Source organism: Trematomus bernacchii, unplaced genomic scaffold, assembly GCF_902827165.1.
Source record: "Trematomus bernacchii unplaced genomic scaffold, fTreBer1.1, whole genome shotgun sequence".
NCBI lineage: Eukaryota > Metazoa > Chordata > Actinopteri > Perciformes > Nototheniidae > Trematomus > Trematomus bernacchii.
Window position 1 is genome coordinate 8,751,722 of NW_022987547.1, and position 25,750 is coordinate 8,777,471.

Below are 25,750 nucleotides of genomic sequence, written 5' to 3' on the forward strand. Positions count from 1 at the left end.
TGATGCTGCACAGCCACACAAGACTCTTAACATGTATATATCTTAAACCTGTGTGTTTCTGGGCTTAACTGTGCTGTTCATCTTCCCTCTTACAGTTATTGTGTTTACACCAATGCTAATGACTTGATTATACCCAGATAAGAGGCAACACTGTGCAACTGTCATGCAAACCCCCTAACTGGGTAATCTAGGTCTAATTAAAGCCTAAATCAGAGCAAAACATAACTAGATTAACAGGATTACATTACACATCCTCCTTTCAAATTAGTGTTCATTAAATGTAATTGCTCATATTCACCTTTTCAGTCTGATTTTTTATTTTGAACCTTACAGGTTAAAAGTCCTGAAGGAAACTGCACTGCAAATACTGCTTTAATTTGGCTTTTTAAAAAAAAAAGCTATTGGGGTCATCGTTCAATAGGGTCTGCTACCCTTAGTTACTATTGCCACACCCACACAGTTTACAATAATAACTCACAACAAAATAAATCAGAGTAATCTTTAAATTAACTACTTTACATTGTGTAGGGTCTCGATTCTCTTTGTGTCCTGTGCTGCAGCTGGTGGTGACCTTTAGTCACAGGTGTGTTTGGTGTGCTAGGAGTTCACTCGCATTAAATAATAAGTAATACGGTTTATGGCGCCACATTTTGTAATTGTGTTTTTTTTGGGTTATTTTCAACAGTTGGCAGTTGTCTGGCTCCCCTGCAGAGGTACGACTGTCCGTCCTCTCCTTTCACCTTCCCCTTATAATTATTATTATGAGTGAGAAAAAAAAAGAAGAATATATATATATATATATATTATTATTATTGTTGTATGTTTTGTTTCTGACATGTTCAATAAATTGACAAAAAAAGAAAAGAAAAGAGAAAATCTATGTTTTAGACATACAAAAGGGCATTGTAGAGCGTAGAGCAAGATAACCCAAGTCTTTTAGCACAGTATTAACAATTTAATCTACTTCAAATGTTTTTCTAACATAAATATTGCATTTGAAATATTAAGAAATCCTTAAACCTGAGACCACATAACTGTACTTTATTATTAAAAACATGTTATTTCCACAATGAAGAGGACAGAAGAGAGGGGGTGAGGAGAGGGGGAACAGGGATACAGGGGGTGTCCAGACACCAGATGGAAAAGGTTACATGTGGCGTCAGATTGTGGGGAGAGAGAGAGAGAGAGAGAGAGAGAGAGAGAGAGAGAGAGAGAGAGAGAGAGAGAGAGAGAGAGAGAGAGAGAGAGAGAGAGAGAGAGAGAGGGGGGGACAGAGACTGTAGTCAGATTTATAAATCCAAAAACCACTGCACATTCCAAGCCTTGTTGTACTATTTTGGCTACTGGTAATGTTGTAAAAATGTTATTACTGACATGAAATCCCTTGAAATGTCCAAAACCAACAATGCATTTATTTAGTAACAATAATGTGGTGTTTATCAAAGCTTAATCTTCTTTGTCTGTGCCACAGAGCTACATTGTCTTCCCCAAAAATATAAAAAAACGCATAAATGAGCCACACCGTTGCACTGGGTGACATGTTCCTTCATTACCATGAAGACTAAATGTCTATAGCATCCATACATACTTACTTTAATTAAATATTTGATTACGTAGGCATCTGTTAACCATCATGAAATTAAGCTTCAGAAAGGTAATCAGTGATTATTTAGTTTATGTCAATCAAGTGAAGAATATATAAAGTGGGTTAGAATAAAGGCACAAACTGGAGAAAAAAACATTAACATAGGGAAATAAAACAAATGTGGAATATTACATAAACATAAGCCGACTGAACAGAAGAATAATGAAACTGGATGTACAAATGCAATTAATTAAAAAGAATAATTGAGTCTTTAATTGGCATATTATAAATTAAAAATATCTAATAGTTATTCAACTTTCTTTGAGAATAATGATGCATATTTGATTCAGTTTAATTCAACCAAATCACTCTATAGCACACACCTTTATAAATACGTTATGTGAGAGACATGGGGTGTGAAGGGTGTTGTGCACACACACTCATCTTGCCAGTGTGAGTCAATAGGAAGCCTAATTGGTAAAACTGTCAGTTTTAAGAAATGCAATGATACCACACTAACATACAATGATTTCGCTCTCACATAAGCCCTGTGTGGAATATGTAGGAAGCAGGGTGACGTGACGAAGAGGAGGAGGAGGCAGCTGATAAGGAAAGGGAGACCTCGTTCATCGGGGTCTCGCGCTAAGAGGATTACAGAGCAGCCTGCAGAGTTGGCGGGAATAGCTGGTTACAGTTACACCTCCTCTTAAACTCTGCTAACACATGAGAACACAGGAGCTCCTCCGAGGCGGGGAGGTGACAGCTATCTGCAGATATATTCTGCAGGATGCTGGGATTCCCCGATGAGGAGGGGGGGTATACGTTGGAGAGAGAAGAGCTGTGAGGATTATAAGTGTGTAAAAGGAGGTGAGATCTGATGACAGGGTATTCAGCTGAGACAGCAGAGAGAGATTAGACGAGGGGGGTGATCTCCAGGAAGAGGCTCTGTCATCAATGAACTAAACTGGGTGGGGATAACTTGAGAAATATTCATCTCTATGCTTTCATTCAAAGATAATATATCTACAAACAGTTGGTTGAATGACACATTTGTAACCTGAAAGAGGAAGCTAGCGACATGAAAGGAGGAGACAGGTTCAGTAGACAGGAGAGGAAAAGAGAGGAATAAACAAAATGAGAAAGGATAAGAACAATATGAGGGAGATGAAGCCATAAAATACGAGAATAGGAGCAAAAACCAGTTGGGTATAAAATATGAGGATTCATCTGAGGAAGAGGAAGGCAAGGAGACAAGAGAAGACGTTAGGCAAGGAGACAAGAAAAGGAAATAAGGGGGGAGAAGAAAGGATAAAACATGTTGAATGAAGAGAAGAGACAAATCCAAGAGGATGGAAGAGGATGGAAGAGGATGAGGAGGTGAACAAGAGAGACAATGAGAGAAGAAAAGAGGAGATACTAGAAGAAAGGAGAAGACAACTAAAAAGAGGAGAAGAGAAGTGAGGAGGAAACAAGAAAAGAAAAGGAGAGTGAGAAATAGAGAAGGGAAAAAAAGAGAAGAGAAGATGAAACATTAAGGAGAAGAAAGGCAAATATGAACGTACAAGAGAATACAGAGAGGAGAGGAGAAACAAGAAAGGAAGAGGAAACAAAGGAGGAGAAGGAGGTGGAAGAGTTGCCCAGTCAGCATTCAGTGTGAGAAAAGTATCATCCATAAATGATGATGCGACTCATTGATCCGAACCACAGACTGCTTCTCGTCTGTCAGGAGAGTGTCAGCGACTTCAGCAATCTCCTATTAGTCACACATCACAGCACTGTGTGGTTCTGACTTTTGCTTATTTCAGACGGCGAATAAAAAGACTTCCTGGTGACTGAACACAAGAGTCTTGTTCTAATGGGATACTGAGCAGGAAGTGGAAACGGCATGAAACAGGGACATTTGTGCCCGATGCGGGAAACTGGATGTGTTCAGATCTCATATTACTGGTGTAATGCAACACACACACACACACACACACACACACACACACACACACACACACACACACACACACACACACACACACACACACACACACACACACACACACACACACACACACACACACACACACACACACACACACACACACACACACACACACACACACACACACACACACACACACACACACACACACACACACACACACACACACACACACAGTCCAGTCAGCGGCGGAGTCAGGTTCACTGGCTCAGATATCACTGTGGTCGCAGAAACCAGAACCCGTTTAATAAAACATGAGCGTTGATTGGCCAGAGAAGCACTATTGTGGTCATGTGATACGGCCTAAGAAGGCAGATGAGCAGGGGAGTTACACATGGTCTACGGCCAGGCATGGCTGACGTATTCAGATCCTTTAGTTGAGTAAAAGTACTTATAACACACCGAAAAAATACTCTACTACAAGTAAACGTCCGTCATTGAAAATATGACTTGCCTTACTTAAAGTGGACCTACCATGCTATATTTGAATAATATACTGTAGTGTAGGACCATACCTATAAGGCATATTTATACTTTTACGCCACTGTCCTGACGTCAGGACAGTGTTCAAATCTGGATCAGTTTTTATCAGATCCGTTGCAGCCCCTTTTTTAGAGATTTGGGTATGGAGGAAAATAGAGAGGGTTGTGTTTTCTGACACTTGGTGAGTTCCCTGGAACACCGGGGACACATATTCATGTATAAAAGACGTACAAAAGTGCATTTTGCATGATACAGTAGGTCCCCTTTAATAAAAGTTGCGTAAAAGTACCCATAAACCTGGAAGATGACCACTGTAACTGTTTTACCATGCAGTATCTGCTATTATTAGATTATTATTACTGATTCATTCATTCGTTATCAATACTTTACTGTTGATTTAAACCATTTGATATATTTTGCAATTTAATACATTTTATAAACAGAATATGATTAACTTCACAAAATGTTATCTTGTTTTATAAGTTCATCATATGCTTTTCACATACTGTACAATTTAAATCTACAAAGTGACCTCAGCTCTAAGAAAAATGTAGTCAAGTAAAAAGTGTTTGATATGTAATGGAGTAGAAGTATACATTAGCATAACATGGAAATACCTAAGTAAAGTACCTCATGTATCTCATTCGTGTACTTGGGTGATGCACTAAATTGTATGCCAAAACTGTGTATTGCCCTTCTTCTGGATTTTGGTTAAAGTGACTAAAATCTCTAAAAAGAGAAAAGTATGAGCATCTAAATATACTAAAAGTACTCAACTTGCAGAAGGGCTCATTTCAGAAGAATATACAGTATATAACATAAGTTATAATTATAAATGCAATAATGTGTTTCCAATGTTCGTGTTGCAGCTGCTAAAGTTGGAGCTGATTTTATGGCTTTGAATACTGCTGGCTAGATTGATCTTAAATAATACAAATTAAATAAAGTTATAATGTATCGGTTAATTTATGTATTAATAATCTTTATCTGAAATTTAACTAAAGTAGTCAAATTGATATATAGGAGTAAAAAAGTTCAATATTTGCTTTTTAAATATTGTTCAGTAGAAGTACAAAGTAGCGTTAAATGGAAAAGTACAAGTACCCACAATTGTAGTTAAATGCAGTACTTGGGCAAATGTACTTAGTGCTTTATGTAACAGATAGAGTCGTTTGTCTGAGAGCTGATCGATGCTGATAGAGTTGATCAGGTCCAATCAGTCTATTGAGTTGCCATGGCGACACAGTGACAGGCGGCTCAATGGTTAACAGTTCATGTGACGCAGGAGCTTTTTCCATCAGCTGCAATAATAACACTTCTGCATCTGCAAACTGGAGAGTGTTTCACCTCTTATCTAAAATTGCATCACATCATCCACTTTTTGAAAATGAAATTCATGCAGAATATATCAAAGTCATCCTTGATTTACTTTTTAGTTTCCAAAGGGCATAATGTTTGGTTTCATACAGACAGGAGGACACAATGAAGAAGTTAATATCTCTTGACATTTAAAAACATTAGACATTAATATTTATAATAAATAACAAATAACTGGTGTGATGAAATTGGTCATTCTGCTTTCCATTCCACAAATTGCGAGTAGCACTGTTAAAAATGATTAACTTTAAAATCAAATTAAGTTTCTTTCTTTTAGTTTCTGTCTGCAGAGTTCATCAAGTGAAATGTATAACTTTTAATAACACAGATTTTGTATCAGTTTCACAATCATATCAGCCTAAGTGTGAAGGAAACATAGATGGCAATATATGGCATGGAATAACTTGTGATTGCATTACATTTGTTCAGCTCTTCCTAGCAATATATAATAATAGTTCTCAATGGTATAAGTCATTTAATGAATTCCTTTTTCTCTGACTATGTTTATTGGTTTGCATCAAAATACTAAGGAAAGTTTTGTCTGCATAATCATTTATTTCACATCAAACAACAAAAATAGTATATTGTTGTGCAACGAAATAAGTTACTTCCATCTTTTCAGCAATATATATAATCTATAATAAACCTTTTATGCATAAACATGTCTTTTGAAGGGTTCATTACAGTGACTATAGTGTGTGGATATTTGAACTCATCATACTGTATTTGTATCAAATGTACCCAACGACACAGTATACTGTCGGCTCAGATAGTGTTTGAACTGAATATGAACCAGCAATTTAGAGCCAGTGTATTGTTGTACACTCTCAAATCCTTCATTCTTTTATACAGCGGATGCAACTTGTTTTTACTCCTACACAATATATAAAAGAAAACATAAAAACATCAACCCTCCTCCCACTTGCTGTCAACTCTGAATCCTCTAGGGTGAGCGTGCAGCTAGATGAGAGTACGCCTCACTTCACCTCATCATTATTAGTTTACTCTTAATTCTTTCAAATATTTGAGTTGCTGTATCACAAATAAAATATGAAGTACCAGCTTAAAATGTCCCTTTAACCACTTCTTGTGTATAGTCCTACCAGTAGTTTTAGTAGTTGGCTAAATGGGGTCAGGTATTAAATATCATGTTTTTTTGAGATGTCAGTTATTCTTGATTGATGACGCATGAGAGGAATTTTACTAATGTCCAAATGCTCTTTTTTCATTCCAGTCATAGAGACATGCGACTCTGATTTATGACTGGGAATCAAACTTACAATGTGATCAATCTTTCACCTGTCATGCTCTCACAATTAGGGCTGCAACATGTTGGAAAACAGCTTAGTATAACGTATCAGCTGCGTCGCATTGACTTTCATTTAACCTCCTCTATTTGAGCATAAACTGTTCTTCATAAGAGGGATGGTTTGCAAACAAAATGTAAGGAGGTAGCAAACTGTCATGTACAGAGAAAATATAAGGAAGCTTGTAGACCTTTTGTGATAGTAATACAGGCTAAATGTTCTCATCTGGCTGGTCTGTTAGCAGCAATGACATGGGAGGTCAGTGGATGGGGAGGCACTGGCTAGTATCAGCCAGAGTTACACACATATACACCCCTGAGAGGTAGCTTAAATTCACCATTCAATTGGTGGGTTCTACAATGACCTGCCTATTCGTTAGGCGTCCATTTGGCGTTCTTACCCAGGTTAGATGACGCTCGGCCCTGAGCCGCTCTGTCCTGCAGCTCCTGTGCGATTTCCAGCTGGTGTTGGTGGTGCTGACGAGCTCTCTCTAAGTCCTAAAGATCATCAGAATAACCATTATTAATGTTTATTAGTGCATTATCAACATATACCACAGATATACTGTATATCAGAGTACCCCTGTGTTGTTTAATTATTCAGTTAGCCCTGTATTTAAACAGTTCTATACCAACCTGCATGCACCTGGCAGCGTGCCCCAGACCAGCAAACGCCCTCATCTCGATGGCTCTGTCGCCCAGCTCCTGTGCCAGCTCCAGCACGCGTGTGTGGTATGAAATGGCCTTGTCGAAGTCCCGCTGAGAGTGGTAGGCGCTGCCCAAGTTGCTGTAGGACCGAGCCTCCTCACGCTGGTTCTCCATAGTCTGCACGAGACATTACCATATCAATACAGATCAGAATAATAAGATGGAGCTACTTCCCATAGCTTGGGAGTCTGAGATCAGATTCTATGGATGCTATTATTCCTTTGAAAGAGAACTCATCATCAGAGGGCACACATCACTTCCAAAAAAATACAAAAGGGCCCAAAGAACTGAAGATGTATTAAAAAACATTGTTACTTGCTTTAGGACATTAAAGGCAGTCTTTATGAAGAAATGTAGCTTGAAATGAATCTCAGACAATGGAATTCAGTTGTACTTCCTCAAAGGGATTGTGCATTTTAAAAAATGGAAACAGAATCTCTGTACATTTGGAGATGGAGCACTCCCATCTCGAACAGATGGACTGTTTATTTAACAAGCTGCAACACTTCCAGCTAAAAAGACCTTCACTTAAAAACCTAAATTCACTCTCTATAAACTCTCAGCAGTCAGAAGACTTGACTTTATTCTGGTACAAGTCTGACTGTCAACAGATGGTCAGTTTGTGTGTTAGGAAATATAGCTGCACACACTGTCATGATGTTGGCTGCAGTGACTGGCTCCAAAACAATTCTGCATTTCATCCAAGAAAAGTAACATAAAAAGTGAAATGTGCTCAGATTAGTGCCTTTTGTTATATTGTGTATGTAACAGTTGCAGGAGGAGCTTCAATGTTATACAACCAGCGTTTAACACACATTACGTGCTTTGGAAATATGCAATAACTTTGTTATAAAATACTATATTCAGTAAATGATAGATTGATCTGTTCAAATAGACCCAACAACTTTAGAAAGACACTCCTGACTCAAACTCACAGTCCCTGCAGCCCTCCGGTTTGAATTTATCATTGTCTTGAAAAACAAATTACGCTTCTCTCCATAATAACCCCAAATTCACTTATTGTATACTGCTGGTTGCTTTATATTCAATAAGTACCCTACGTGTGATATCCATTTTTAGCCTGTTTGTGAAACAAAATATTCCCTGGGAAAATATGGCTACTTTTTAACGTGGAAGCCAAATGATCAAATACATCTGGGAAAACACGCGTTTCTGATTTGAGAAGTTATGTCAGCATGTTGTCACAATGTTGTGGAAATATCTTAATTCTCCTTTCATGTGTTACCCTCAGGTGAATAATTAAATACTTCCTTACAAGTTAAGGTAGTTACTTAATTAACTTCAGAAGCAAAACAGTATTCTATATTTTGTTACTGTGAACAAAACACATCAAGAGACCAGAGATGGGAGAAGTACTCAGATCTTGTACTTGAGTCAAAGTAGAAGTACCAGAGTTTAGGAATACTTTGTTAGGCATCAAAATATACTTAAAGTACAACATGTAAAAGTACTTATTATGCAGATTGGCCCATTTCAGAATAATATATATGATATGTTTTATAATTATTGATGCATTTAAGTGTTATCAAAGCTGGTAAAGGTGCAGCTAGTTTGAATGACTTTGTATACTGCAGGGTAGCTTGTGAATTTACTCCAGGTGGAACTAAAGTCTGATTTAACACTTGATTATATTTAATATCATTAATCCAAATCTGTAAAGTAACAAAAGGTATTCAATAAATGTAGTGGAGTAAAAGAACACCATTTACCTCTGAAATGTAGCGGAGTAGAAGTACAGAGTAGCATAACATGGAAATACTTGAGTATATCAAAATTGTACTTCAGTACAGTACTTGAGTAAATGAACTTAGTTACTTTACACCTCTGCATGAGACCATAACCAATATTTGTTTGCTTGTCTCTTAATATTTTCGGACTTCCCGGTCATCTATATGGTTATTCAAAAATAACTTGCAAAAATATGATTTCAAAAATTCTTTCATTTGTTTGGGACTATTTTCAGCTGCGGAGTATTCTACATTTGGTGCTTTAGTGAATTTGGGGCAGCAGGACTGTGTAATTGGGGATTGAGTCAAAATAAACTTTGATTCATTAATGAAGGAACATGTCACCCAATGCAACAGTGCTGATCATTGATGTGTTTCTAACAGTTTTGGACAACTATGGAGCTCTATGGCAACGAGTAAGAAGATTTGATAAACACCCAAAACTTGTTAGTAGATACAGTTATAGTTGATTATGTTAACGGATTTATCCATAAAGATTGATCCAAAAGCAACTACTCTACGACTACTAATCGAAAAAAAAAGGCTGTTCAGTGCCAGTAAAGTTAAGGTTAAGGTTGTTCCAAGTTCCTCCCTCCCATCAGAAACATTACAGATCATAAAGTGTACTTCTGTACCTTTGCGATGTCCAAGTGCTGCTCGTGGCACTGAACGGCGTTGGTGAAGTCTCCCAGCGCGGTGTACACGGCGCCCATGTTGCCCAGCTGGCGTGCCTCGGAGAGCTGGCACTGCGTTTGTCTCGCCAACAGCACACACTGCTTATGGCTCGCCAGCGCGTTGGGGTAGTCACCGATGGCTGTGTACACATGGCCCAGACTGCTGAGAGCATCGGACGCAGCCTGAAACCACACACACACACACACACACACACACACACACACACACACACACACACACACACACACACACACACACACACACACACACACACACACACACACACACACACACACACACAACACACACACACACACACACACACACACACACACACACACACACACACACACACACACACACACACACACACACACACACACACACACACACACACACACACACACACACACACACACACACACACAGGTTAGCACCCAGAGCGCAGCAAAGATAGGATCAACACCATCCACATTAGTAAACACCAAACACGACTAGTAAACAGTAACAAGATAAAGACAGAAGAATACATCATGTTGTATTTGCAACAATTTAAGTTTATTACAATCTGCTTATTACTTTTTTCGTATTTAACAGCATGACTTTTACAATGGTAATTTATTTTCATTATACAACACAGGGTGCTGCAACAGAATGCAGTTATTGTCCCATTTTGCCGCATAAGAAAAGCAAACAAAAGGCAGTAAAAAGTATTTTTTGTGTTGGAGTGTGGAGGATGAGTTGAGGAGCCTCACAGCCTGAGGCCAGGAGCTGCTCTGTAGTCTGGAGGTACGACAGAAGAGATGTGGGCTGGGGGGGGTATTGTCATGATTCATCCTCAGCCATTAATCCATCTCTTTTACACCCTATCTCCTTTGACTTTACTATAAGCTGTCATGCACTCTGATTCTTAGCATGTGGTGTTAAGGTGTCACAACTGAGGCTTGTCCCGTGCACTCAGCTCATGATGGCCAATAGTTTAATCCTTTTTGTGTATTTATTTTCCACCTATAATCAAACATGTGGATCATTCTGTTCCCATAGTACGCCTGTTGGGAATGACTGAATTTGATAATCTATTGGATTGTCTACAACTTCTGTGATCGTCTCACTGCTTGATTTTCGTAAATGTTGTGTTGAATAGTCGCTGTGCTCCCAGATCTCAATGTGTTTTTGTTGTTGACTCAGTGTTGCTAGAACTCCTACTAATTATGGATATCACTGTTAGAAAATACATGTCATAAAACTAAATAATAACCATGAATTGACATTGAATCTGAAAAGTGTATTTTGTCTCAAATATAGCATCTCCACAGCTGTGGTGTTAACTAAGTACATTTAGTGACTGAACATAAGTATTTAATTGAGTTACACCATATTTGTACTTGACTTTATATATTGTGCGCCCTTATAATTCGACTGCACTACAGGTTTGTGATTTTTTTACTCCACTATATTTATTTGACAGCATTACAAACATATGATGATAGTATAGAATATCATGCATTGCTGTCGATTTAACTAACCAAGGGTATTTAAAGAATTATCATAACTGTCAACACTTACAGCAGTAAAATGCAACACACATATTAATACAGTAGTCATATTAATCCAAACACATCATTTGTAAAGAAAAACATTGCCACTAAACAGTGTTTAATTGTATTGTAGTTTTTTGTTAAGTAAGGGTTTGAATGCAGGATTTGTACTTGGTGTAGAGCCTTTTCACAGTGTGGTATTAATAATTTAGCTAAAGTAAAGGATCTAACACTTCTTCCACCCCTGCTGGACACTAAGAGAGAAAGTAAAAGGGACGTCACCTCCTCACATCCCAAATGGAAATGTTATTGGAGTCTACAGGAGGGAAATCTAATCTTTCACATCCTATTATACCGTGCTGTGAGAGTCTCACCACTCAGGTCTGTTATAACTCTGTTTTAGTTTCGCACATAAGACACTTTTACAGCACTAATGATTTCTAGCTGCACTCTTCCTGCTAATTACAGGGACCTCTTCAGGCATGATTCTATGCAAATCACAAAGAGCGTTTCAGTTAAAGATCACACTGTGTTGCCTTCATAAAAACAAGGCCATGAACACGCACGTGCACACGCACGTGCGCGCGCGCACGCACGTGCACACGCGCGCGCGCACACGCACACGCACGCGCGCGCGCGCACACACACACGCACGTGCACACGCGCGCACACACACACACACACACACACACACACACACACACACACACACACACATCAACACCACACACCACACACCACACACACCACACACACACACACACACACACACACACACCACACACACACACACACACACCACACACACACACACACACACCACACACCACACACACACACACACACACACACACACACAGAGACTGAGTTGTACACACCCTTGTCTGTTTCTCTAATGAGAGAAATAACAAACGGTAGCTGCATTCCTCCTCTTGCTTTGGTAATTTGAAACCTGCCTACTCATTTGCAAACTAATCTAAAGGTTATTGGTATTGATCAGAGGAGTCATGGGAAATATTTGTCAGCAATGAGAAAGTCTGTTTCAAATTAACCGGGAAAATTAAGAAAAGAGCACCACAGCTTGAATTGAAACATGTATCACTGTCTGTTGTGTCTATACGTGAATACACAAACACATTAATAAACACTTAATTTTATAATTAATTGTATGCATAAACATTTCTATTTTTGCAGAGCTCTGCTGCAGAATGAAGATGCCTCAGTGTTACCATCAAGCATTTTCTTTGTAGGATTAACAACGCTGTTAAATTGATAAGATAAGAACTAAAATTGACACCCATACAAAACCTCAACAGCAAATTGAGGAAAACAGGTATTAGTCGGTCAGATTATCATTTGTGTTCAGCTCTGTGAGAAATGTGAAATAGCACATTCTTTCAAAATGTAAAATTGGTTCAATTTCATGTTTTGCATCTTTTCCAAGGTAGTTGTTGCTCCATACATTTCTTCCACTCAAAATCACCCCTGCACCCTATTAATATCAGCATGTAAGTAATATCACTGTAAGCATTTTAGCATGCTGACGTTAGCTGTACGCCCATAGCCCTGCTGTGCAGCCTCATGGTGCAGCATGTAGCCTCTCCACTACTCACTGTGCACAACCTGCAGAATAATGCAACATTTTATTTTTAATAAATATATTGTAAATAAAGCTGAGGTAGAAATACTCAGATCCTTTTCTAGTAATGACTCCAAGTCAAAAAATACTCAAATACAAGTAAAAATCCCAAATTTGAATGGTCACTAATGAAAAGATACAGAATTATCATCATAAAAATGTACTTTAAGTAACAAAAGTCAAAGTAATCATCATGCAGAATGGCTCCTGTGATATTATTATAGCATATTATATTATGCAGCACCCTACAAACACCTCCAGCCTTCACAGGAAACATGCTCACTTGTGATAATGAATGTACTGAACGCAGCTTATATCTGTGAACACACAGTGTGATGTAATTATAAAAAGACGCTGTCCAGAGGAGCTATAGACTCTAAGAATGATCTCTTTGATGCAATTACAGTGACAATAATGAAGTTAGAGGCCGTCTGAACACAAGCAGCAGTCACACAGACTCACAATCAAAAATAAATAAAAATGACTTTGACCTTTCAAAGCACAGAGAGAGGGACAGCGGAGAATAAGTCAGAGACTATAATGAAATGTTGGCAAGTTTAAAGAAGGTGAGCGAGAGGAGGAGATGAAGTATGAATTATTAAAGGGGAGTTATTCGCATGTTCAGAACTCATTTATATCCCAATCCTGTCTTTCTTTACGAGTCAGACAAGTGTTCTTCTACTTTGGGAGGATAAACAAAAAGAAAATCGGTAGATATATTAACGCTGTTTCCAAGTGTTAAGCACTGGAGTTGGAAATGGGTCTAAATTCTTAAGAAATTGGATCAAATATATTAGATGTTTAAATATATGTTTACATTTCTATTAATAATATAATTATTTACTTCCAGAACATAGTGCCATCACTATGTAAAACACGCCATTCTATTGGCTAGTGCTCAAACACATTGTACATGATAGGCTAAGGGGCGGGTCATCTCTAAGCGGTTGACCAATCAAAACAAATCCAGCCAGCTGACCAATCAGAGCAGACTGGGCTCTGGGTTCAGACAGAGGGTGAAAAGAGGTGCTGAGAACAATAAAGAGCTTTTTGAACATTAAAGCATGGAAACATGTCACAGTAGAGGATCAAAATACAATGATGTACCTGACAATAGGCGCTTTCAGTAGAAGCTGCTGGGAGTCCCAGCAGCTTCTACTGAAGCCTTCCGAGTAAATCGCCAGAACGCCGACACCTCCTCATCTCCACCGCTCCCATGTTTTCTTTTGTGTTGCCATAAGTTAGTCGCTCTCCGTTTGTGCACTGGGCGAATGCTAATGCTAATAATGCGAGGATAATAAAATGGCGGCTTCACAACACTTTTTGGGAGTTTTACGGGCCGTGGTTTGCAATCCGACCAGCCAATCAGAAATGGGAACCTTTTTCTCCAATGAAAGTCCCTGCTCTCTAGCAGGGACGGAAAAGGGGGTAAAAAGGTTCTCATGAACTAAGTTCTAGTTCCGGATTTTTTTGGTGTGAACGCACATTTTCGGAACTATATCGGAACTATACTGGGAAAAGTACTCCGGTGTGAAAGCGCCTAATGAGCATAAAAGGGCCACTTTAAACATATTTTTCTCTACCAGGAAAGAAACTGATCCCACAGATCAGATCACTTGATCATGAATAAAAGCGACACACATCAACACCACATTCCTTTAAATAGAAGCCTTAATGAATGCTAAGAAATGAAAACAGCCATACTGACCTTTTGGTGGAATTTACCTTCTAATTAAAATCAGGGAAAACTGCTCTTTTCATTTCTGTGTCTGTGTGTGTAGCAGTGAAAAGGACAGCACACACCAAAGGGAATCCCAATTCCCAGCAAAGTGATGAGCGTAAACACATAAAATCCAGTTGACACATCTCCCAGGCAGGAGAGGGAGATTTAATAAATGACGAGAAGGCCTCTGTGTGTACAGTCAACCGGCCAGACAAGTGTTTGATTTCCCTCAAGGACACAATGTTTCCCCTGCACGAGAAACAACTCAAAGAAATCCAATCATGTTGTGTCTGGGCCTGCGAACCCGTACTGTTTAGGTCTATTTTTATAAGGAAAAGATGGAGAAACTGACAACCCTTGTCATTTCGCACAGTAAGAAAATCTAAGATAATATGCAACCTGTCATTATTAGATCTTTTATATAATATTGCAGGGAGATCTCATTAGGAGGGTCTGCGTGGGGAGAAAGAGAAAAACCCTGTGAGTTCAAAAGAGGCAGGAAAAGATCTGTAACTCTAAATAAAGAGAGGAGAGAGAGGAAGATTAGTGCATCCTCTGCCTGCTGCTGAGCTCGATAAAGTGGCCGGGAGTCATGGGGGGGGGGGGGGGGGGGGGTTGCTAAAGCGATGCTCAATCACCCAAAAAAATATAGGCTTTTCACCCTCAGCATGGGATAAAGAAAGAAATGAGTTCTCCTGCTGCTTCTGAGGGAAATGGCAGTTCTGAGTTAACCTGGTTCATGTTGGTTCGACTCAGAGACCAAAAGTCTGAGTCAGAACACACAGCGTGAGAAAGGACAGAAAGATGGAGAGGGAAGTCTGGGAAGAGCTTCTGAAGTGCTGGCATGTTAGTGAGTGAACATCGTCAAACTTCTTGATTTACTGCATTGTTATCAAAACAAATTCATCATAATCCATCATTCTGAAATGGACTTTAATAGAAAATGTAATGTTGGCCAAGAAAGATAAGAGAATAAAAAGCTATTGCAATACATGTGGGCTATAGCCCCACCACCAGCCCCAGGTAGGGGACCACTTATATTGTTGTATAGAAAACTTAGAAATCAAAATGTTACAATTTATTGAATTTTAGCAACATTTCAAATACCAGAGGATTGTATGTCCTTCAAAGTTTGTTGTAGGAGAAGCTCATACAGTCCATCCCTGAAAATACATCTAGCTGTCTACCATTTCAAAAGTGAAATATTTTGCAAACATTACAGTTATATACGTGGGTTTACATGTGAGGTGCCACCGCAGTAATTATGATTCTCTAGTTCTGCCTACAACAAGTTGTTGTCTTTAGTTCAGTTCGTAACTAGTGAGGGGTGCCAAAAGTGGTGAGATAGCCCAAATGTCAAACAATTCACAATCAAACTACACCTTTTATTATTATGCAATCTCAGAAACTTCTATAGACAAATCAACGTATCTTTGACTAATCTTTTACATAATAAACTTGATAAAGGTGGTAATTATTTTACAAATAGGAGAGAAACCAATAGATACACTTTTCTTCAGTAGGGTTAAGAAAAGCACTTCATCACTTGTGTTGGGGTTTGAGATGCTACTTCAATGGTTATGTTCGACACACAGCCAATAAACATCATAGAAATGTAATTTGTTATTTGATTTGATGACAAATTCTCAGACTCAAATGATTAATTGATTACCATCAATGTTTCCTATTCATTTTCTGTCAACTGACTGAGTGTTTTAAGTTCAGAGCAGGTGAACTGGACTGATTTATACAATATTATAAAGGTGTTGCTTGTTTTTGTGTGTCCACCCCTGTGGGTTTAACATCAGCGCTCCGCATGTGGCGTCTTTGTTTGGAGGCATGCTGTCTGGAAACACTCAAATAAACACATGTACGGCAGCAAAGCAAACACACAGTGGGAGATATGGATTTCTGTTGATGGCCATGTTTCAGCGGCCTCAGGCTGTGCACCTGTGGAGGAGAGGCTCAATAATCCGTCTGTCAACAACACAGACACACCACTCCAGCACACAACAAACACACTGTCTGGTTTCAATACTAATACTGATACTGAGATTTATGACAAAACTAATGTGATAGAAGTGGAAGCTGCTCAGAAACACAAGCTTTGCTTTCATTAAAACAAACTTACTAAAGCCCTCATTCGTCTTACTGACAGGTGTTCAATCCACCTCTCCACATCCAGGATGCAATCACATGCTATCGTGTGTGTGTGTGTGTGTGTGTGTGTGTGTGTGTGTGTGTGTGTGTGTGTGCGTGCGTGTGCGTGTGTGCGTGTGTGTGTGTGCGTGTGCGTGTGCGTGTGCGTGTGCGCGTGCATGTGCGCGTGCACGTGTGCGTGTGTGTGTGTGTGTGAGAGTAATATCAAGTAATATCAAGCCTCTGGAGTGTGATGGTCCAGTGGAGCCAAACATAGTGGACTTTCACAGTTATAATAAAGTTGTACATTAGACACATCTTATTGAGTTAACAGAAGAAGATATACAGTATTGTAGTAATAATAATCAGTCCAACTGTTTGGTCCTTTCAGACTGCAATAACAATATTAATCATAAAGATATTAGAGTGATTTTATATGTTTGAGAAGAACTGTTGTGATATGAAGGGCCTCAAGAAGGAGGAAGAAACTTAAGGTATACTTTAAGCCCTCTATGTCACAAAACGTTATGACAAGTACAACCACATCGTTTAGAGTGAGTTACAAAGCTAAAAAGTGGGTGTTCTTATTTTGGTCATTATTTTTTTATTATTGTTTCATATATTTATTAATGTATTAATATTATGAATTAACCAAAAATAATATAACCTTTTTGTTTTTTTAATATGTTTTTTTTCTTTAAGAATTAACACTGTAAGTAACTGATGATTCAATTGGTCATTTTAATGTTTAAGTATTCTGTTAAGGCATCGTTATATGGTTTGCAGATAATGGGATAAATGCAATATAATATATATTTAGTATATAAGATTACATATATAAAATATAACCCCACCTCACTCAAACCTCACAGAAAAAGGAAAATAATATTGTATTTCAGGGGGTGTTGATCATATGTAATCAACAAACAAAACCTTGCAAAACGTGAAGCAACATATTCTGGTACACAGCAGCAGTCACAAATAATTATGTACAAACGAAAACTCTGTAACCATCGGCACACACAGAAGAGTACACAAACACGATTGAGGAATAGCTAACATCAAACCTATTGATTAGAACACACACACACACACACACACACACACACACACACACACACACACACACACACACACACACACACACACACACACACACACACACACACACACACACACACACACACACACACACACACACACACACACACACACACACACACACACACACACACACACACACACACACACACACACACACACACACACACACACACACACACACACACACACACACACGAAATACTGTTTGTATGGTTAGATTGACAAAGGTAAATGAACACAAACAACCTGACAGCTTCACTTTGTGTTTTGAGACATGTAGGGGCCAAAGTCTAACCTGAAACAGCAGTCTAATTAAGTTCACTTCACACAACTGTCCAAAGTGTTTCAGAAGGAAACAGGGGAGTGTAGCTGCGGCCCGAGGCTGAAAACAGTCAGACGCTCCAAACTAGCAAAGGAACAAGAGCTAATCAGAAGTTTGTTTTAATATTTATTTAGGTTTGGATGATAATTACCAATCTAAACTTAATTCACTGTTGTGTACAGACAGGTGACGTTGTCATATTAATCTACAGTATAGGCTTATGTTGAATAATCAGTATGGTACCTTAAATAAACATAGCAGGATGGAGAGAGATTTCTAAGAAAAACAATCAAGACTATACAGTATCAACACTTTACCACACCTTTATACTGCTTTTAGTTGCAGCTCTGCAAAAAACTGACACGTTTTGGACTGTTTTGCACTAACTATTTTCAAGATGAACTCATATTGATCTTATTATATTATACCAGTGTCTTACCCAACACATGAATTCCATCCCATTTTAAAATGCAAAAACAAACCTGTAAAAGTGTGATAACTACTGGGTATTTTTAGATTAGGATCTGAGGCAGGAACAAACTGAATTGGGAGATCCCTAATTAAACGTGTATTAATAACGTCCCATCCCTGCTTGGGACTTTGGATGCGTATGTTACCCCTGAACTGATTCTCTCATTCAGAGATTTGCGGCACACAATAAGTATTTTTTTCCTTTTTTTGTTTCACCTATACTGCCTGAAAATAAATTGGTTTGTTTTTTTAACAAAGTTCATGCATTGACAAACCGGTCAAATATAACTTTAATCTGTAAACGTGTGTGGTGCACTTCAATCAGATTGTTATCTCTAACTTGTTAAACCCAGAAGCAAATACTGATACTGCCAAGAGTTAGACTGCAAATCTGGTTCATCATGAATATACATGAGCACACTCAGCATTTTTGTATGCAAACGTACCTCTCTATCCTTGAGCTTCATGGCCAGCACTAACTGGTTCCTGTGATTGGCCAGCGCTTCTCTGTAGCTGCCTTTGGAGAAGAGGGCAGAGCCGAGGTTCCCGTGAGCACGACACTCCCCTGACTGGTCACCTGTGGACAAAAAAAAGAATATGAGTTCCCTTTCTTCATTATCTTTTCACTCTGCACTGTATCTCTTGCTCCTCTTCGTACCTAAAGTCTTGGTGACCTCCAGGTCCTGCTGCATGTAGGCCACACTCTTCTCCGCGTTACCTAGAGACCAGTATGCCGAGCTGAGGGCCGAGAAGACAGACCCCCGCAGCTTCAGCGAGCACGTGCCGATCTTCAGCCCGGCCTCCAGCACCACCACGGAGGCGCCATGGAAACTGTGCGTCAGCAGCTCCTGACCAATGACGGACACCACCACGAACGGGCTCTTGTCCAGCTTCATCTTCTGCAGCTGCTGGTAGGTCGGCTCCAGGGAGTCTGAGCAGGGAGACACAAAGACGACCGTGAGGAAAGGAACGGGAGTCGTTCTTATTAGTGTCTGATTGGCAGGAAATGTAACATTCAGAGTTGCATCAGTTTTTGAATGTCATCTATTTAACTGTTAGACATTCATTATTTTCAGTTTGGTCCATGTGGTATGTGGAAGAAACATTGAGGTTTATTGCTAAGTACATTTTAAAGTGAATGAATTTGCTTGGGTACTTAACAAAAAACATAGTAATACAAATAAAAATCTAGTACTATAAGAAACCTCAATACAATTTTAAGCAAATGGTCAATCAAAATGTGAAAAAAATATGAAAGACATATCAGTGTTTGAACTAAAAGCACTGTTTAATTTGTAGGAATGTGCCAAAGTTCACTGTGCAACAATAGACAATATGTGCAGTGTACAGAGATAACACAGCCAAAACAAAAAGTAATGTGCGTTACAGTTATAGTGTGTAACGGTGGTAACACTGGTGACCTGATTGGACAATACAGGACGTATATATATTTGTGATATTTTTGGGTAATGATAAAACAACTCAACAGTTATTATAAAATCTGCAAGTTACATAATGTGACTTAATGTTGGTGTGGAGACAAAGCATGCAACTGCTGCAAAATCACTAAATCATTTATCTGGGTGCTTGGAGGGAGAATTAGTGCTAATGTATGGTCCTGAGGGGGAAACAGTGATGTAGAGCAGAGTGAGAACAGAGCTGGGACTTCTAGGTTTCACTATATCTGCTGCTGTACTTCTGTTTTGCACTTAAAATAAACTGTATTTTGTGTTAGAGCCAAAGCTGCTGGCTGATCAATGCAGCAGAGGAAACTGCATGTGACATCCGAGAAAAAGCAGGTGTGAAACATTTTTGCGCTGTTTTATTGAGATACAAACATTGGAACTCACTTGTTCCCATGCTGATGTTTCATAACTCACCTATGATGTTTTGCCTGTAGTTCTACTCTTGCACTCTAGTTGCACTCTGCTATCCAGGCATGCAACATGTGCCAGAATATTGAGCTTAACACTTTATGCAAATAAACATAAACTGCAGTTGGTCTCATTTGCATGTGTAGTTTCAGTAAATACCACGCTAAATTGAAAAATTGGTGGCGATGTAAAATGTTGCGCTTCTCACGCTAATTTGAGACAGGCTTAGTAAACATCCCCCGGTAGGAATTGGAAGGATTGCTTCGACTTTTTAACAACTTGCTTGGCTGATGCCTCAGAGCACATCAGGCTTTAAAAAAGACATCAGCAGACCCAACAGGGGACAGATAACGCAGAGGAGGCCCCCCCCCCTCCCTTCCATGCTGGTAAACTGCAGCCCCCCCTCCTGCACCTTGGACGTCTCCATGCTCCCACATGTTGCCCTTCCTCCTGCTTACTCGAGCATGACAACTCCTGGTATCATTTGATACTTGGCGTCTGACTGTAAGCTTTGAGGCTCGCTTGCTTTGAAGCTTATGGGAGATGCAGTTTTTGAGGTTGCAGCCCCTGGACAGCAGGACCCCCCCCCCCCCCCCCCCCCACCACAGAGCATCAGATCTGCACAGTGAAGTCTTGCAGTAGTTCAGACAGGACTCTGTCACACAAACACAACACTGCATGTCCTCGCTGATGCTGCTTACAACATGCTGTGATCACAATATAGGGCTGAGGGATCTAGATATAACAGTATTTGTTATCAAATCCCCCAATATTGATGATATTGAACAGTTGACTCTTGGTGCTTTCATAAATGTATTTGGAAGGCTTTTGATAAATAATGATCGGTAAAGGGGATATAATGACTACGAATAATGGAAACGCTAGAACAGTCTGAAAAGTACATCACTTTACTGTAGGGTAAAGTAAAAAAAAGACAATAATACATCACATTTGTGGAAAAAGCAGTGCTCTGCAACAATGGGATTCATGTTAGATTGCACAAGCCACTCCAATAAAATGAACGCATTTTAAAAATGTGTCAAAATGTAGCACATCCAAGATTTCTATATCAAAGAGGCCAAATATCTGAATGTCACTTTTTTTTTTTTTATTGGCTGGAATATTTTTGTATATTTTATTAAGATTTAACAATTAGGATGAAGAAGAAGATGAATCGTTATTGATTCCCCTTGGGGATAATTCAGTTTCCACTCTGTTTTATACACACACACAGCACAAACACACACAGGTATATAGGTGCACATGCATTTAGAGAGGTGCCAGAGTGGAGAGGCAGCCAGTCGTATCGGGGGTTAGGTGCCTTGCTCGAGGGCACCTCAGCAGGGCCCAGGAGGTGAACTGGCACCTTTCAAGCTACCAGTCGACACCTGGTAGCTTGAGAGGTGCCCACACACAGTGACCCGGCGACCCTACAGTTCCAAGGCCAAGTCCCTACAGACTGAGACACTGTGCCCCAATTATGCCACAATAAAACTAGTAATCCAGTCTCATGTCCTGATATCCATATAATATAAATGTATTGCACAGCCCCTTATCCCTATCGAACACTGGTAGGAGAGCTGCATTTTTCTTACAATGCTGCAGCTGTTTGTAAATGCTGAAAAAAGAGAAAGCAGATCTCATTTGGTCAGTTACCAATGGCCTTGTGCTCACACGCCTCATCTGGATCGACTTTCTCTACCTCAAAGGGAAGTGTCGTGAATAACTAGATAATGCTCTCCAGTGAGCGAGCTGAATTCCACGTGCATAGACATTTGCTGTAGTTTGCCAAGTGGAAGGCTATCCCCAAGAAGCCTTGCTCTCATTCTGATACAGCTGAAGGGCAAAAACATAATCCTGTGCCAACTCTAGCCTGCAAACCATCCTTGATTTGTGCACTTCATCTTCTTCTGCTGTTGAGACCGGCACATTAAAGTGCACTGTGAACAGTGGCTGGAGAGATCAATGACACACAAGAGTCTACCTTGTAAATATTTCATCAAGAGCTCCACTAGAAGCAAATTCATGCTAACAAACATGGTAGCAAAACTAACCCTTCACTGTTCTCAGCTCATGCTCGTAAGATTCTTCATGATGGCAAAGCATCTAATGAGAGATTTGATTATTTATAACTTCTGGAGAACCTGTTTACTTTCTCAAACATTAGACATCAGTAAATGATTGCAGTAAAACCAACTTTCTGCCTCTATGACCGATTCCTTACTCCGAAACTAACTCATCTGATATGAATACCCTATCTGCCAACTGTAATCAATACGTATTTTTCCTCTGGAAATGAAATGTCTGCATTTTAAATAGCTGAGAAAAACTCTTGCTGCTGATTCAGGGTTGAATTATAAACCCCCAAATTCAAAACATTTACCTATAGTTCTGAACAGAGCGGTAACTACTCATGTTAACATAGCCTTAGAGTCCATTTGATAAAAATGTCATCAACGACAGTTTTTTAGCTTGAGAGGCCTCGTTCTACAACTAACTGTCCACATGTTTTCATAAATATTATACAATTTACAGAAATACAGATATTCCTTTTTTAGAGAGTTAGATGATAAGATTGATTCAAGTTTACAATCTCTTAAAATCAAATCAGTGATTGGGGAAGCAAGTTATGTAGACATTGTAAAATAAAAACTTGTTTTCATATGAATGTCCTGAAAACAGCGAGTGAACCAGATAGCACTTATTTATGAACCACAGTGAAGAGCTGCCTCGTGGATGATGTGTCTCTAAACTCTCTGACAGTTTACATGTGCATGAATGTGTGTGTTTCATACACTAAACATCAGACTCATTCTCTTTGTATTTCATCTGACGTGCTTGTTATATTCATTTTCTACATCTCACTTAAGTGTCTCTTTTCTCCCTCTGTCAGATAAAAAGTGCATCCATTTGTTTGTGAGATGTGAATCATCAGAGGCATCTTTTTTTATCTCAGAGGAGGGTCACTGAATAACACAACAAAAGAAAAGTTGAGACAGTATCCCCAGCGCTGACGTCTCACTCTCCACTCCAACAACTTTCAGAGTTAAGGGAAACAAATACATGTATACATCTCTGGAGTTGTTGTTCAGAAATACGTGATAAGGATGCAGAAAAGGACACAGCATGTTAGATCAGTCTTACCTTTGAGGGGTGATTTCATGGCGGCCTCCACCATGCCGACGAGCAGCTGGAGACTCTTGGGGTCCTGGGCGAGGCCGGAGGAGAACGCTGCCAGGGCGTCGGCATGACGACCCAGGTACTGCAGGGCAACCCCCTGACGAAAGTAGGCCTGCAGGAAGAAGAAAGAAAGTGAATCAAGATCTTTACATTTTTATCTGCTTCTGAATTTTTATGGCTAAAAGATAGGGGACTCTGACTTGATTTGTAGTCATGCCAGAAGCTAAGCGTGTGTTCCATGTTCAACAATAACTTAAGTACTTTCAGGTACATGTGCTTTAAAAGAAGAAGATCACGAAATGGCACATGCACAGGACCTATACACATAAGGTTGTAATACACACATGCATTTTTTATAAGGGAATAGGGTGCCATGTTTTATGGTGCCAGGGAACAGTTGGGGGTTCAGTGCCTTGCTCATGGACAGTAGTGACCAGGAGGTTGCCCCTCTCCAGCTACGAGTCCACACTCCACTCTTTGGGACTTGAACCAGCGACAATTCGGTTCCCAAGCCAAGTCCCTACAGCTGAGCTAAGCTACTGATAACGCTAGTATTCATGGCAGATGCATCTACTTTATTTCCTTTTAATGCCTCTTTACAATTCAACTCTAACAGCTGTTGGTTAGTTTTTATATCACATATTTTATTGCTTGTCCAGCTTGTTTGAATGGATGAAGTGTTCATTTATGTGCTGAGACAATAACATTACCTCATACTGTAAGCTAAAAAGACTATTAAAGAACCCTCTTGGATCAGCTGAAAATGTATCATTACAAAGGCTGTTTTTCTGATGAAAATGTTTTGAGATACTGCATGTGGTTCTCACAGCACAACATGGCTACATGTTATAATCTTACAGAACAAAGTGCAATGCTGTGGATCAAACTATACCACATACACAATAAAATACACACAAACCAGCAGTAATATTAATCCGAATACATCATATAAAGTAGTAAACACTGACAGGAAACATTTTACTCCACAGTGAGTACTTTTACTTTCATGTTTTGAGTTAAAGGTCCCATGACATGGCCATTTCTACTGATCATAATTCCATTGTTGAGGTCTACTAAAATAGATTTATATTGTGCAATTTTCCAAACTCTCATTGGTTTCTCATACAGCATCTCTGTATAGTATGTGTATTCACTCTCTGTCCTAAACGGCTTGTTGGAGCTCCTGCCCCCCCCCCCCTCCCTATGAGCCCACTGTGCTCTGATTGGTCAGCTTGCCCACTCTGTTCTGATGAGTCCACCACCGTTACAGCGGAACATCAGTGATTATGTTTTACAATGGCGTTAGCAACCAGAAAATGACACCAGTAATGACAAACAGATGAGAATGCTGCGTGGGGTCTGGGTGCCGTGTTGGCGGGACGTTGCGGGGCTCGCTGCTGCGAGGAGCGGACAGTGTGAGCTGGCTTACTGGTGTGGTTTCCGGGTCGGCGAGACAGCGAGACAAAGCGAAACCCAGCCCGAAACCAGCCTGAGCACACACACACACACCCGCAGCCTGGCTGTGAGTCTGTGTGTGCTTACACACAGACTCACAGCCTCGCCGCGTCCCGCCGTCTCAGGCTGAGAAATCCGCAGAGCTGCAGCTCTGCAGCTGAGAAAAGATTGAGTGTGTGTGTTAACGTAACGGCCCCCGCGGACGTAACATAAGGGCTCCACGGATTGGTCCATTTGGACCAATTGGTCCATGGGGTCCTCGTTACGTCACGAGGTTCCCGGAAGAAACAAATGGAAAAAGAAAAATCTCCAACGAGGCGTTCTGGGGCAGCATACACAGGTATTTTCTGTGTTAGAGTTTTACTCGCTACAGGGTGTACTTTGAGGGTTTGTGACTTTGCAGACCGTTTACATGCAGAAAAGCTACATAACA

The 25,750-nt window shown here is 39.7% G+C and overlaps 1 protein-coding gene across 1 annotated transcript in view; it reads right to left on the minus strand.

Moving 5' to 3' along the window:
* ttc28 (tetratricopeptide repeat domain 28) overlaps positions 1 to 25,750 on the minus strand; it is a 108,742-nt gene that overhangs the window by 25,741 nt on the left and 57,251 nt on the right. Inside the window, 6 exon segments of the mRNA XM_034123492.1 lie at positions 7,143 to 7,239; positions 7,378 to 7,566; positions 9,833 to 10,054; positions 19,255 to 19,385; positions 19,467 to 19,739; positions 23,827 to 23,974. Coding sequence (XP_033979383.1) covers positions 7,143 to 7,239; positions 7,378 to 7,566; positions 9,833 to 10,054; positions 19,255 to 19,385; positions 19,467 to 19,739; positions 23,827 to 23,974 — 1,060 coding nt within the window.